Source organism: Polyodon spathula, chromosome 13 (genome assembly GCF_017654505.1).
Source record: "Polyodon spathula isolate WHYD16114869_AA chromosome 13, ASM1765450v1, whole genome shotgun sequence".
In the NCBI taxonomy this organism is placed as follows: Eukaryota; Metazoa; Chordata; class Actinopteri; order Acipenseriformes; family Polyodontidae; genus Polyodon; species Polyodon spathula.
Window position 1 is genome coordinate 12,148,641 of NC_054546.1, and position 16,547 is coordinate 12,165,187.

Here is a 16,547-nt window from a genome sequence, read left to right on the forward strand (position 1 = left end):
AAAAATGAATTTCCCTTTGTCGTAGGACTCCACGTCTTTTTTTTTACCACATCCTATTTATTAAGAGTATCTCACATTAACTGAATTAAGTTTAGTAATAAACAATCTTTCTTTGCATGTCACCGCGATGTTTTTTGTCAGTACATCATCATAATGGCAACGTTTAATTATACCCCGACAGAACAGATCAATACATTTGAGGGATATTCAGTCATGAAGTACAACGGTGTATGGAAGAATAACATTAGAATTTATAAATGTGTTTTTGCTAATACAAATTGCATTACATTAAATAATCGCCACTGTTGCAAGGAAAAGCAATTAATACTTTAAAACTGAACAAGATTGTCAGGGGGAAAAAAAAGAAAAAAAAACATCTTAAGTATGGACGACATACTTTTGTGTTTCACTGTGTACATGTAATATATGCTTTGTAATTGTAACTGGAATGTGGTTCAAAACTAATTCTGTTATATTAAACACTGTTGTAGTACAACTGTCCTCTTCGCCCGTCACTTTATTTCAGCAAAATACTTGTTGAATTAAAAGCCTGGTATAGATAACGTTCAAGGGTATTATTAATCTTACTTTAAAAAAAGCATATATTGACTGTATTCTTTATTAAATGTTTTTGTATGAAGCAACATCAGTGGCACGGGATGAAATAACAACATTCTCAATCTGAGGTGGGTTGGAAAACCATACTGTCATAGACTAGAGTTTGGCAAATAGATTGCAGTGGGAGGAGTCGTTGGCCACAACGGGAAGGTAGCAAAGTACCTCCAAACATACTGAGCTCAGTGAAGAACTCCACGCCAGCAATACGTAGGATGCAGGGTTAATATAGAGATGACTGAATGGAAACTTATCGGATATTTAGCTTACTATTTTATTTCTGGACATTTTTAATGTCCACTGGAGGCCAAATTAAACATGGAAAGGACGACCTTTACAAGTAGTGAAGAACTTTAAATGTATCACCTTAAACCTACACCAAGCCACAGACAGGTAAGGATGAGTAGCTTTTAACTGGAAAGCTATGTAATTTTCTGCTCATCATTTATTTTCATCTTTTTTGCAAGTCTGCTAACTGCATTGCAGACAGTTTCTGATTGTTTGTTTTGTGCTTGGGAAGTGTGAGTTTTATAAATAAATGAATATTAACGGTATTTTCATGTTGAAAATGCTTTTTATTATTATTATTATTATTTTTTTTTTTTTTTTGTTAATACAACGTCCAATATAGGTATTTAAAACTCAACGAAATATGTTATGAGTTCTATAACTCCAATAATGCTGCATTAGTGTGGAGGACAATGGATAATAGTTTTTTTTGCTTTTTTTTCTGGAAAGTTGAACACATAACCGAATTAAATTTTTCTAAACAGATTTTGTCTGAGATTCGTAAACTTAATAGTGCCGTTATTATTATTATTATTATTATTATTATTATTATTATTATTATTATTATTATTATTATTATTATTTGCCCATGAGTGTTTGTGAGCAACAGCTAGATTAAACAATGAATTGTCCTTGGTCTCGTCTTAATAATTTTCATAATGCTGTCTTTGAACGCAAGCAATTTAGTTAAATAAATCACAACAGGTCTTTAAAAGGTATATGTTTCAGTACTAGAATAAGCTGTAGCCTGCTGTGAACACAGCGCTGATCATTAATTGTATATAGTCACCTTGTTTGTCGATATTCTAGCTCGCTCCCTATTGGTTAATGTTCAGTTTGCTTTACTATACATTGTCATTTTTTTCAAAGTTGCAAGATTTGAGGAAAGTGTATTATCTTAAATCATACTTTCTTTGTCTCTATGCAGGAAACATCAGAGTCTGAGTAAGCCCTGAGTATTCATAGCACTGGCTGGTCTCATTCCATATCATCAAGATGCCTGTTCTAGAGAAACCCAAGCAAGATCAAGGGAAACCCAAAGACCACAAGGACAGCTATGTAATTACAGCTTTCATTACTACTGTATTTATTACTTTAAATACAGATTTCATTACTAGCTATGTAAATACAGCTTGCATTACATATTAATCAACATGATCATTAAGCATACATGCTCTGCTATTCAAAAGTTATTTGCTGTTTTGAATAGTTTTAGTTTTTTGCACTGTATCAAACAATATTTAAGATAGATTAAAAAAGAAAACCTATTTATCAAAAGTATGAACTTGTGTTTTGACCTGCTAAAGTCCACATGTTGACCATTGATATATCAGACATTGGAAGTACATTTTAACTAAGCTGCTAATATAATGTCTTTGCACTCAACTTCAATGACAATTAACTTTGCAATTCATTTGTAATAAGAACTACATTAATAACAAGTACAGCTATTCCATCCTTTTTTCTTTCCCTTAGAGATTATTTGTTCACCACACACTTATTCTGCAGGCAGCATAACAGATAATAGTTAATTCTAGAAGGTAGGTGTTTCTTATAATAATAATCTTTATATAGCGCCTTTCACAGTGGACCACCAGCACAAAGCGCTTTACAAGATATGAGACTAGGGTGAACTATGCATCAGCGGCAGAGTCACTTACAACAACGTCTCACCCAAAAGGGTTAAGTGCCTGGCTCAGGGTCACACTATGAATCAGTGGCTGAGCTGGGATTTGAGCTGGGATTTGAACTGGGGACCTCCTGGTTATAAGCCCATTTCTTTAACAACTGGACCACACAGCCTCCTGATAGGCAAGCTGAATCTGTCAGAATGTGCTCCCTGCATTATTGAATCTGTACTGCACCTTACCAATGTTGGGGGGGGGGGGGGGGGGGGGGGAATTGCAGCACACACATCACACCTGTTCAAAGCTGGTTAATGGGGTGGGATTAAAGCCTATCGTCATCATGTTTTCAGCTTTCGAAGGTGACAACTGAATAAACATCTTCCCACTTCAACACAAGTGTGCTGTTTGAATGGGGGCAACACAATTAGTTGTAAAACAACACGATAATGTTTGTTGGAGGAAATATTCCACAAGAATCACATATCTGTTGACTTGACATAGTTTTTACATTTATTTTTACAATATTGTTATGTTATTCTTATGGCCAAGCCTTGACAAAATAAAACCTTTACAACTGCAATCCTATAATCTACTCAAACACTGTATTGATCACTATGTTGAAAACACACCTTTCTATATTGGTAACACTTTAATATAAGGATGTGTTATAACCAGCCAACAATGTGTCTATAAATGTGTTATAACCAGTATTTAAATATTTAAGGATCAAAATCATGTACCTAAGATATTTATAACATCCTGTATAATTACTTTATAACATGCTATGAAGATTTACGTTCATATTAGCTATGTATAATGTATTGTAAGAAACTGTTACTCCTTGTATTATGGTCAAAAACCATATAACTTAGAGAGTAAAGATGCAACCTGTAAGTACATAATGTCCAAAAACATACAAATAAACAAACAGCTACATTAAAACTGTTATTGTATTTTGTCTTAATTGACAAAAAGGACAGTGATAATAAAAAGGATTGGAACAGCCAGAGTATTGGATCCTGTGTTGATAAAGACCCATTGCAACATAAGTCTCATTGTACAATTACATCATTTTAATGGAGTAAAATCACCCAGATGACCTACATTTGATGCAAAAATCTTTATTATGATAATATTGAAAAAAAATGTGTATCTTCTCATTTATTTGATTTGTTCGTTTGTTTTTAAAATCAGAAATTGGTTCTACAGTAACATAAACGTTCTCTTACAATACTAGTAATAAAAAGTGTACATTACGAAGGGGAGCAAAAAGGTGGAGCAGATATTGTCCGAGTTTTAACGTGCATCTCCCTCAAATTGGTGACTGTGTAGAGACTCACTCTATTGTAACGTTAGGCATTGCAAAACAATACCACTGTTCATTTAAAACATAAATGCACCTGTTTGAGCTTGTAATCCATAAAACTTCTAAAATAACTTATATATCAATTTTACATTGCTTCATTCATTGCTTTAAAAAATAGTTACATGTAAATGTTAGGGGCATTATCAATATTGTCCTTCTTGAGCAAACCATTGACAAGGTATCCAAATTGGCTTATTTTGTACAAAATGTGCAATTGTATAGCAACCATAACAAAATAAATATAATAACAATGGTGTATACATATGAGAGCTAGTTGTTTTCATAAGGGTCCTTTATAAGCATATTCTTGTTAGTTATTTTGATGATAAAAACTGTATTTGTTGCATGGAGCCAACAGCTTCTGTTAAGTGGTTATTAATGTAGACAAGCCACTATAGCAATATAGTTTAATTGTTGAATATCAATCTATAACATATCACAATTTAAGCCATTTTTTAAATCTCCATTATGAAATAATGCCTAGACTGGTGGAATCTGTTTATTTACAGTCTTTATTAACTGAGGGAGTTTGGTATAGCAGTGATTAGAGTTTGAGCATTTGACTGAAGGCGGCGGCAGGGGGGTACATGAAACCAACAGAGAAGTAGATATTGTATCATTGTATTATTGTAAAAGCAAGCATCTGTTGAGTCAGTTATAATATCATTAAAGCACAAGGATACAATGTAAATCTAGGATAATGAAACAACAACAAACGACAAGTGTGAAGGTAACTGATGGTTTTTGGTCCAGCATTGTTAGTGTTCATTCTGGGATGCTTCGTTATTGTTATTTGGTATTTGTTATTAGCTCGTGTAACAAAGGTCCTCAAGCACCTCCCCCCAAAGGTAAATCTACTGTACAGACAAACCAACCCCACAGTGATGATTAATTAGGTAATGCAAGGAAGCAAGGGTTGTGTAAATCAAGTCAAAACAGTTGCATGGACATCAATGAACATAAAGCAGGTTATTATCTAAACAACAAGAATTAAACCAAGCCATGTCATATGGTGTCTGAGGGTCGCATATGTGGCCCTTAGGTTAGCTGAGGTTTCTCTCCCGTGCCCTACAACAATGATGACACCATTATTACAATATTATCCTAGAGTTAGTATACCTACAGAGTATGATGATCTGTGAACTGATCCAGCCCTTATTTAAACACAGTGCAATAACAATTCAATAATACTGTAAATATAGTTTTTTAAATAAACGGTTTGATGCAAAGTGTCAAGTTTTTTTTTAACATCCTACATATTCCACCCGTCATGCTAAATCTGCAAACTTTATCGAAACAGAGCATGAAAGATTATCCTGGTTAATAAGAATTCCAGCTGTATGCAATTCTCCTACTATATTTGCACAGCATTGTGACGGTTATGCAGTCATGCTTGTCGAGATGCACTTACAAAAAGGGAAGGAAATTCTAGGTTAAGCATAACAAATTAATATTGCAAAAGCATGTTTATTATTATTATTATTATTATTATTATTATTATTATTATTATTATTAAGAAAAATTTGTTTATTAAACTGAATGGTGATAAGGTGATTTCTTTTTTTTTTTTTTTTTTTGGTTAGGTGTTACCCAAGCTTCCAGTGCCACCTTTGCAAAAGACCACAGACATGTATTTGAAGTGCATGAAGCATCTGGTGACAGAGGAGGAGTTCAAGAGGACCAAGGCCATTGTGGAGAAGTTTACAGCTCCCGGAGGGACAGGGGAGTTTCTACAACAAAAGCTGCTAGAAAAGAGAGAGAAAACTGATAACTGGGTAAAGATCCAATTTCCATGATCTTTAAACAGAGGTAAAAACAGAATAATTTTAACATCCAATATAATTGAAATCAGCTTAAATGTGTGAATGCTTGTTGCTATTAAATTATTAGGATATTATTAAATATCGGTGTATCCAATTACTGATTGAAGTTAATAAACAGGAACACAATTAATTATTTAACAATGTGTGGACAACTGTTCTCTGGCATTTCAAATATGACAGATCCTTATTAGAAGGCTTTTGTACTCCAAAAACATATTGTATAATCAACTGTGAACTGTATTGATTTCAGATTTCTCTATTTAATCACATAACATCAATAAATATGACAGTTACTTGGAAATATTTCAGTCTTTAAAGTGTGTTCAGCTTAAGCAATAAGATTTGATCAGTGTAACAGAGTGCTCTGTTCATCCAAGTCATTTTATAATGTGTATTGTCAGTATGCCTAGGAGGTATTTGTTTTAGACCTCAAAAAACGCTTTTGAATAATCCCTTTTTAAAGCAAACAACACCTACATGACATCTCTTTTTTTATATAAATATATACAGCAATTTTAAAAGGGTATATTTCCCCTTAATGTACTAGATTACATTATTGAGCATGTTCCTAGAAACCATGTAATTTACGCTGCATGTTTTAAATTTCCTAGGTATATGACTATTGGCTGGAGGATATGTATTTGAATAACAGGTTGGCTCTTCCTGTGAACTCCAGCCCTGCTATAGTCTTCCCACGACAGAATTTCCATGATCAAAATGACCTTCTCAGGTACCTCTTTTTCCATAATATCAGTCATATCAGTGTTATTATTTATTTAGTCTGTTGTTTGACACATCACACAACTATGACACATGATGTATTCACAATGCATAGGGGCTTGTGTAGTTCGACTGTTTATTCCTCACATAATAATACCCTTAAGGGGAAGGTGAAGGGTCAGGCGCCCAAGTGGCACATCAAGTGAAAACACTTGCGTGGAGTGCAGGATGCGTCCTATAGTCTGGACGTTGCCAGCTCGAGTCCAGGCTGTTCCTTTGCCGACCGAGGACGGGAGCTCCCAGGAGGCAGCGCTCGGCCAGGGGGAGGTTGGACTAGGTCAGAGACGGGTGTCCTCGGCTCACCGCGCAACAGCGACCCCTGTGGTCTGGCCGGGCGTGTGCGGGCTTCGCCTGTAAGCTGCCCAGGGCTGCTTTGTCCTCCCCGACGCTATTTATAGCTCTGGGTGACTGCATGGTGAGTCTGCAGTGTGTAAAGATGCGGGCAGCTGATGGCACACGCTTCAGAGAAGTGTTCTTCACCTCTTTTCAGTCAGCACGGGTGATAGCGGTGTGCTGAGCCTAAAAAAAGTAAATAATTGGAAACTACTAAATAGGGGAAAAAAACAATAAAATGATTGGCGACCACTAAATTAAATTTATATATATATATATATATATATGATATAGATATATAGGGGAATATATATATATATTATATATATATTATATATATAATATATATAATATATATTCAAGATTCCGTAGAATTATCTTTCTATTGGTTTGCCTTCATGTACAGCAATCTGATGAACTAGGTAAAACATCAGGGTTGAAGCTTCTATATCTGTGTTCTTGTAACGTAATACAGTTATCCTCTCTGCCTTCTAAAGAGCAAACCCCAGCATATCCTTGTAATTTAACCACAATTACATCAGCGTTTCCATTCTGGAAGACAGGGTTAGGATTAGGGAGAGAGAGAGAGAGAGAGAGAGAGAGAGAGAGAGAGAGAGAGAGAGAGAGAGAGAGAGAGAGAGAGAGAGAGAGAGAAGCTACATTGTTTGGTACAAATGTACAGCCTGAATTATTTCTGGACTGTCAGAGAGCTTGTGCGCATAGATAATAAATGATGTATTTGAACCTTTTCTCTGAAGCCTTGTAGATAAAATCATAAGCTAATACACTGCATGTATTTCAAAAGTCTATGGGGAGGCATATGTTTAATCTAAGTCCAATTTAGACTTTGTTCACTCAAGAATAACATCAACGTCCACCATATATCTTGGGCTGCATTGGTAATGGAATTATTTATGGCACCTATATATTTTTCAGTATTGCTATGTCAGGTAGAATTGAAGTTTGTCATCAGTGTGTTGTACATGTTTATGTGAGTCTCAGTCTCTGAATAAATAGACCACCTTTTTGAGAAGTTGTGCAACCAACCATGTCTAGTTGTTCCTATATTAAGATCAAATGATTTCCCATATACTTGTAGCTGTGGACTTGCCTTCACAGTTTTACAGACAACAATGACTTTATCTAACATGCTAGCTAGATAGATTCTAATCTTAATTGGAGTAATAACACTTAAAATGCAATTTGATGCTATTTACCTTTTAAGAAAGCAGTTGTAGGAGCTCCCAAGTGGAGCATCCAGTAAAGACACTGCCCGGAGTGTAGGATGCATCCTATAGCTTGAAGATCATTGCTGACCATGAGCAGGAGTTCCCAAGGAACGGCACTCAATTAGCCATTCGCTGCCCGGGCAGAGTAGGGGTTAGGTTGGCTGGGGAGTCCCTGGCTCACTGTGCACTAGTGACCCTTGTGGCTGGCTGGGTGCCTGCAGGTCTGCCTGTACACAATTCAGAATTGTGTGTTCCTCATTTCAGAGGACGCAAGTGTTCGTCTTCATCTCTCCCGAGTTAGTTCGGGGTTTGCAGTGGTGAGCCAGGTTGAATAATAATTGAACAATAGAAAATTGGGAGAAAATTGGAAAATGAATACAAAAAAAAAGAAAACAGCTGAATAGATCATATTTTTTTAACAGTACACAATGCAGAGATTGCATTAATAACCTCATGGTGTTTAATTAATGGAGATTGTTCCCCTAAACTTTTGTTTTACAGATTTTCTGCTCATCTAATTTCTGGAGTTTTAGATTACAAAGCTTTGCTTGATGCGTAAGTTACATTGCTTTTGTTAATTGTGTTTAAATATGCTCCACATGTTAATGTCATAATGTTTGGCATTAATCAGAATCATTCTTTTTTCAAGGAACAACAGTTTATTTGGATACAAATATTTTAAGTTTAAAGTTTATGGCAAAGAATCCATACATAAGCAAAAGAATGAGCTCTTATGCTTATATTATAGTTGTACATAATAGGGCTGTGGCCCTATTGAGGGGTTCTGGTGACATGGAAAACCATAAGAGTAAAGCTACTACCATAACTCCAAATATATCTTATTCTTTTCTTATGTGTACTTATGTATTTATTTTGTGAATTAATTTCTTCTTGTCTTGGATTTTGTTTAGTTTGTTGCTGTCTTTGATGGAAAGCTTGTATAACTTATTAGATTTTTCATTTCTTTGGTAACAGACATGCCCTGCCTATAGATTATGCGCGAGGGCAGCTGGCAGGGACCCCACTTTGCATGGAGCAATACTACAGACTCTTCTCATCTTACCGTCTGCCTGGCCACAAGAAGGACACCCTGGTAGCCCAGAAGAACAGTATCATGCCAGAGCCAGAACATATTATTATAGCATGCAAAAACCAGGTCAGGATCTTTTCATATGAGCGTCTGCATTTTGGATATATAGGCTTCATCCTCAGTTCCCCGATATTCCCTCATACACAGATGCTTGCGGTCAAATAACCCCAGTGGCTTCTCCATGATAACTCCATTATGTATTGTACTGCCTTATGTTAATATATAAGTTACTAAATTCAACTTGATGTGTCCATTTAGTCCATTGGCATTTTCATTCAATAGAGGTAAAAGGTTAATGAGGGGAATTTCGTTTAGTTGTCACTGTTTTGAACTGGCATTACTGAAGAAAGGCATGGTTTTTCAAGCAGGTGACCATAGCGTTATTGAATGGATGATGTCATTAAAGGGGTTTGTTTGTGATGTATCATGGCATAGAGCAGGACAAACTGAAAGCTCTGGCTATACCAATTCAATTTAGATAAATTATATGGAAGTTTTGGTTTCAGTCCCATTTTGCCATTAAAATTAAATTAGTAATTTAGGTCTGTAAAAAACTACCTACCTAACTATTGAACTGAGTATAATTCAGTCTTTTTTAAGCAGCTTAGCTGACAGAAAGCTCTCATGAAAATACAAATAAAACATCAGTATAATGACCACAGCAGAACAAGTAATAGAATCCAATGCAATGATGGAAACCAGGCAAGATGTGACAGAACATTTACATGTCAGATGAACACTTTCATGTCTTCATTTTTTTCAGCACTACCAACTAATTGCCTTCTAATCTCTTTAAGGTTCTGCAAACGCCTTTATATATATGATTAGCTTATAAATTAGACCTCTTGCATCAACGTTACTGCTTACTGGAAGTTAAGAAGAGTTCTTGAGGTGGAGGATTGGCACAAGGATTTCATTTAGCTTGGCATGTTTTAAAACTACTTCTATAACATGTCTTTACAGATTACATTATTAAAAAATGCTTACATCTGGCTGCATATGTATAATAACTTTTAAGTACAATGCTTATATTTGCTATTAGAGAACAGGTTGTTAACAGCATGGCTTCTGTATGGGACTGGGAAAACCCAGGGTTCATAAATGAAATGAAATAGACTTTGAAGGAGAACATATGAGTGCAAATGTATTTATGATATCTCAAGCCCTCTCTGGGGTACAGCAGTACATCTAACTTAGATTACATTTCCTGGGTTTTATCTGGAAAGCTTCCGACAGAGACAAAACAACGTATTACTAGAGCTTGTAGGATTAATTCCAGCATTTCATCTGTGGTTTCAAAACCATTGCTGCTTACCAGATTTATATTTCCATGTCCTCCTTAGCCAACCACTGGGTTATTCAATTTTCATTCATGCAGAGTTAGTTGGGAGCCCTTGTGAGGATACTGTGCTATTTGTGCTTTGCCTTAGTGCAAAAAAAGCAATGATTATAAGGCATTCCTCAAAAACAAAATTGATGGCTTTGCACAGCCCACTTGCTTTGCTCTAACTCACTCCACTCTTTAGTTCTTACATCATCTACTATGGCAGGTGTAAAGCATAGAGGTAGAATCTATTTCAGAATAGTATTCTATCACAAAATAAGCTGTTTTTTTGTTTTTGTTTTTTATAGCGGAGGCAACCTCATGTTAATGATGTATAATTGTTGTACAATATTTTTCTTTGTGTAGTTCTTTGTTTTAGATGTTGTGATAAACTTCCGACGTCTCAGCGAAAGAGATTTATTCACTCAGCTAGAGAAAATACTTAAAATGGCAGAGAATGAAGAAGAACGCCTTCCACCCATAGGTCTGCTAACATCAAATGGAAGAACTGAATGGGCTGAATCCAGGGCAATAATCATGAAAGGTTAGGTACCATCTCTTTGGTACAACAGCCTCTTTACATCAGAACCCTAGGCATCTCATTTACTAGTACATGTATCCATCTTCTATTGACTGGTGGTGTGCTGCAAAGAAAATACAACTGAAATACAAATATTTGATTCAGAGATATTATAAAACATCTTAAGCTGCCACAAATGTCAAAATCTTTGACGATTTATCTGTTTGTATTAAATTACTTACATTTGGTGATGTCTATTTTTTTTCTCCAGATTCTACCAATAGAGACTCGCTAGACATGATCGAGCGATGCCTGTGTCTGGTGTGTTTGGATGATCCAAGTGGGAATGAACTCACTGATACTAATCGAGCTCTGCAGATGTTACATGGAGGGGGCTATGATAAAAACAGTGGGAATCGCTGGTATGATAAACCCATGCAGGTGAGGATATACAATCGTATAGAATGTTTTTAAAGCTGGAGACAAAGCATAATTTTATAATTATGTAGCTCAGCAGCACACTGTATTTTTTCCTGGAGATGAATGGAGGTGCCCATCAGTCTATATGGTAAGTTATTGCAAGTATCGTAATCTGGGGCTATAGGGAGGCGCCTGTCTGTCCATATGACACTTACATTTTTACAAGTACTTACTGTGGATGTAAGATTTTAAATGATGTGTGTAAATTAAAACTTTATATTTTTTCCTTTTAGTTTATTATAGGGATGGATGGGACCTGTGGTGTTGTTTGTGAGCACTCCCCTTTTGAAGGAATTGTACTAGTACAGTGCACTGAGCATCTTCTGAAGTACATGTAAGCAATGTTTTTCATCAGGATTGTTATCCTTCATTTGTGTTGTGTTACATGGACAGTATTGCTCATACCACAACAAAACTGTTACACTTTCTTTGAAATTGACACTAAGTGGAAAAAAAACACTCTTATGAAACTGGTAAGAAACAACAAAGCTGCTTCTATGAAAACATTCCAAGCTGTTTATTTCGAGCTTTTAATCATTAATATGGCTTTAGGCTATTCACAAAAGTGTTAGAAACTACACTAGAAAAAAATCCTTTATGCATTTTGCTAAGAATGTTCTAAGAATGTTATGTGCAATGTATTTATGAAGTATTTTGCACAGGTTACACAGTTTAATAAAACATTTATGAATGTGTTATGCATGTTATACAGTGTTATTTTCAAATAAAGCTTTACAGAAAAGTAGATATTTTTACATACTGCATCATCTGTTTAAAATGAGTAACATCATCACAATCCATTGGGGATCATTCAATATTAAAGAAGACTTTCTAGATCCAACAGTCAAAGCATTGTTAATAGTTTCCACCCAGCATAGTATGTTGATTAAACATGACCTACCTATGTTTTACAGGAAAGGAAGCCCTTCTAAGTTTGTTAGAGCTGCTAGTGTTTCCAAACTTTCTGCTCCTAGGAAATTACGTTGGAAATGTTCTCCTGAAGTTCAGGGGCTGTTAGCTTCTTCAGCAGATCAATTACAAAGGTATGTTATGATACTTTCACATTAGCTTGAAAGGCTTCTTACATTATGACTGCTGTTTGAGCCTGAAACTACAAATTGATTTTGTTTGCACAAGTAAATCAATTAAAGCATTGATTGTAAACTGCCATTCTCAGTGCACTTGTAAACCATCCATTGTTTTAATTTTCTTTATGATTACACATTTTCTAGGTTGGTGAGGAATCTGGACCTAAATGTAAACAAGTTTAAAGTTTATGGCAAAGAATTTATAAAGAAGCAAAGAATGAGCCCAGATGCTTACATCCAAGTTGCTCTGCAACTAACATTTTACAGGTAAGCTGACCCCACTGATGTAGTTATTAATGTGTAGTATTAATGCACCAAGCCTGATTTTATAATATTTAGAAAGATTTAGAAATGCATAATTACTGAAGTTGGGTATAACTTTGCAGTTTGTTGCACAAAGTTTTTCACAATCAGGTTGCTGGAATTCACAAAAGCAATAGTAGCTGTCATGGTGGCAGTTGCGGAAATCCAATCCAAGGGCTTAGTGAGTTCAAGCAGATGTGATGATAGTGACTAGGGATTTGCAGGATTCAAATTTGGGAATGAACAAGGCCACATTAAAAATTGATACAAATTGACTACTAGCCCACTTCCTAGTCCTCTATTCCTTTAATATCTCATTGCAAAAAACTTCAAGAACATTTTCACAAGGCCTTTTATGCAAACCCCTTCCAAAGAGCAGGGACTATACATATTCTTACACATTTGTAAGAATTGTAAGACTTCTCTTTATTGTTTCACTTATAGATGCCATGGCAAGCAAGTTCCTACTTATGAAAGTGCTTCCATACGACGCTTTCTAGAGGGGAGAGTGGATAACATCCGGTCAGCTACTTATGAAGCATTAGTATTTGCTAAAGCAATGACTGATGGAAAATCAACAGTACCAGTATGTACTTCTTTGTCAATTCCATTTCACTTTTGTTTCAGTTTTAAGCTATTAAATAGTTGTATAATTTAACATCTTGAGAAAAAAGGGTTTTGTATACATGTATTAAGTTCAAAGGGTCTGTATTTGTGATGTGGCTGAAATTAAGAAAAATACAGAAGGTGGTGTAAAAAATAACAATGCAATAGAATTTGATAAAAGGAAATGTTTAATGGTATTTATTGATTTCTTCTTAATTCTAGGATTCTGAAAAGATGCAAAGACTCTGGGAAGCAATTAATGCTCAGACCAATTACACTATCCTTGTAAGTATGATTAACATTACTATTCCTTTAGTTAAGAAAATCATTAGGAACAATGTTTTATGGATCATTAAGATTTATCTCCTTTAATTTGATACACTTTGCAATAAATTTGGATTTAACACGCACATAAAGTAGTGAGTCTAACGTATGCGATAAATATAAATTCAGTGACCCATTTACTAACAGAGAATGCATTCATTTACATGCACAGTATTTGGTTAATTTTCATACCATACCGTGCACACTAAATGTATTGTGAGCGATAATTTAATGTGCATGATAATGTCAGAGACTTACTCGTGATCACTGTAATATCAAAAGCCCCAGCAGTCCAGGAGTATCTCTTGGTCAGTAGCTTATTGTGAAGGTGGAGGTGGCTTACACTGACAAAAAATGAGCGCTCATAACAGACACAGCACTCAGCAGCAGGGGACAGACAGAGGCAACATAAAGTTAAACTGCACTGTTTACCTTTTAATTTAAACATGTATTTCTTTCTTGTCTGAAAAAGGGACCCTTTTCCTTTCGCTTTAATGCATATAGAATAAAAGTAATGCTGTGCAATGCCATATTTTTCTTTTTGTTCTGCTTATTCGAGAAATGATTGATGAGACCTCAATTTTCTTCCTAGTCAGCATTGCCACCCTGCAGAGCAAACCTGTCCTCCATGTGGGAAATTTAATACACGTTCACTTTAGCAGGGTTTTTTTTTTTTTTTTTGTGTGTCAATTGCAGTTTGTTAAATAGGTTGCAGTTAAAGCTGAATGACATCATTTTAAATAAATAGTTAATACTCTAAAGCCGGGGTGTAAAACATATGGTCCACAGGGCAATATTTGGCAGCTGGCTCATTAGTTTAGAAAAATGATGTACTGACTATTGTATCTTTTTGGAATTCTTTAAACAACCACCTCTTTAATGTAACGTGTATTCAACATGTGCAGTCTGCATATATGAGTGACATTCCCGTTAAGCCAATCACAGCTCACAGAGGTAGTACAACTGCCAATCAAATAGCTCACAGGATCAGTTTCCTCACGACCACATCATTTTGATTAGGCTAGCAAAGTGAAGGCTTGTTTAAACAATTTTACTTTGTGTTTAATTTAATATCAGTAGCCAAAAAGTAATTGGAGATGTCACAGAAGCAAAAGGTGGAGGCGAACACAGAAGATTCCAAAATCATTAGCCAGATGATAATTTTTTTACTGAATAATTTTGACGGCAAGGCAATATGTCTGATTTGCAGTGCAACAGTTGCAGTTATGAAAGATTATACCATATAACGTCACTATGATACCTTGCACAAATGAACATATTTTGAGTTTACTGGAAATTAAATAAGTTATTGAGTCTCAACAAAAGGAAAGGACTTTTTTTTTTAACTTCACCAAGAGGGTGCACCATGACTGAGCAGAGTAGATTGGCTAGCACTGCAGCAGAGTGCTGCAAATAATCAAAGAAAGTAATGCAGAAGTAGCTGTTTTCTTACACTGGATTCTGCATCAACAGGTGTTATGCGGAAAAGCTGCAGAATTAGAACAGGTAATGAGTATTGTTATCAAGTGTCCTGATACAAGTCATAAAAAGGTATATTTAAAAAGCTGTACTGTTTATTATTTTGAATTTTAACAGCTTGTCAGTATCTTTTTTTCAGTGCTGTTAAAAATGTTATATTTTGGAATAGAAATGAAACATTGAGACTTAGCATTATATACTGACATCTTTTGTTTGAGATTTCTATTGAAAGTAAAATAGTCTTCTATTTCCTCCATTATATTACATTTGTGATATTGAGTTTTTGTCAGTGTTCTAGGAAAGCTGCTTCTAGTTAATGTGTTTTGTGTAAAGTAGTATATTTGAGTATATTGGCCTATATACATTTATATAGACATTTTAACGTACATTATGATGTGCAGCCCACCAAGTGAACAGTCTTAACTTAAATGGCCCTTGCTAACAGATTTTTCCGTTCAAACAATTTTTCATAATCATGTAATTCAGTAAGATTTTAGATTTTACGTTAGTGAATTAGTGAATCAAATGAACACTACTGTAGAATTGATTCACTAAACTGGATGAATCAAACTAATCGAGTCAGTAAAAAGAATCGAACTGCACATCACCAGTTTTCTGGCCAGAAAAAGAGGTTTAAATAGCACGACTATCAGCGGTAAAGCCTGGTGTCCAAACTAACTCATTATCGCTCGCTTTAATGTGCACAATACAATCATCACCCTTTGGTTTACACAGTGCGAATGACGCTCATCTCATTACTCAGAGTGGGGTGTCTCATTTACATACATTATCATAATTTACCATACAAATCACATATTCATTCTGATTACCATAGTATGGCACAATAAAATTAATGTGCACCATAGTAATTTCACACGATGATGAATACAATTGCAATAGTAAATACGGAAATCATTAATGTACACAGTAATTGCAATTATATCTGGCTGATCTAAACTCCAACTATTTCCCAGATTAAAAAATATGTAAAGTAATACCTTAAGAATGTCTGTTTTAGATGTTATCATGATGAAAGAAGTACACGTATTCATATGAAGGCCCTGACAAATGTTACTCAACATACCACTGTTGTCCCTTTAATGAAGCTATTACTATTCATAATATGTTATTGTTAGGAGAAGCTCCTAATTATCTGCATTAAACAATTCTGTACCAAACGTTTATATTATTCTTATAATTCTTGAATAATAATATATTTTTTGTTAGGGATTTCTAGAGTAAGCTAACAGCTTAATGGAACAAATTTATTG

At 35.1% G+C, this 16,547-nt stretch overlaps 1 protein-coding gene across 1 annotated transcript in view; it reads left to right on the forward strand.

Annotated features, from left to right (window-relative positions):
- The first annotated feature begins 806 nt into the window (after window positions 1–806).
- Window positions 807–16,547, forward strand: part of LOC121326107 (choline O-acetyltransferase-like) — a 16,539-nt gene continuing 798 nt past the window's right edge. The window contains exons 1-13 of the mRNA XM_041269277.1: window positions 807–1,008; window positions 1,832–1,962; window positions 5,481–5,672; window positions 6,332–6,450; window positions 8,564–8,617; window positions 9,038–9,218; window positions 10,843–11,020; window positions 11,268–11,437; window positions 11,710–11,810; window positions 12,391–12,519; window positions 12,709–12,831; window positions 13,312–13,453; window positions 13,696–13,758. Of these exons, the coding sequence (XP_041125211.1) occupies window positions 1,900–1,962; window positions 5,481–5,672; window positions 6,332–6,450; window positions 8,564–8,617; window positions 9,038–9,218; window positions 10,843–11,020; window positions 11,268–11,437; window positions 11,710–11,810; window positions 12,391–12,519; window positions 12,709–12,831; window positions 13,312–13,453; window positions 13,696–13,758 (1,515 nt within the window). The 5' untranslated portion in view covers window positions 807–1,008; window positions 1,832–1,899. The remainder of the gene's footprint in view (window positions 1,009–1,831; window positions 1,963–5,480; window positions 5,673–6,331; window positions 6,451–8,563; window positions 8,618–9,037; window positions 9,219–10,842; window positions 11,021–11,267; window positions 11,438–11,709; window positions 11,811–12,390; window positions 12,520–12,708; window positions 12,832–13,311; window positions 13,454–13,695; window positions 13,759–16,547) is intronic.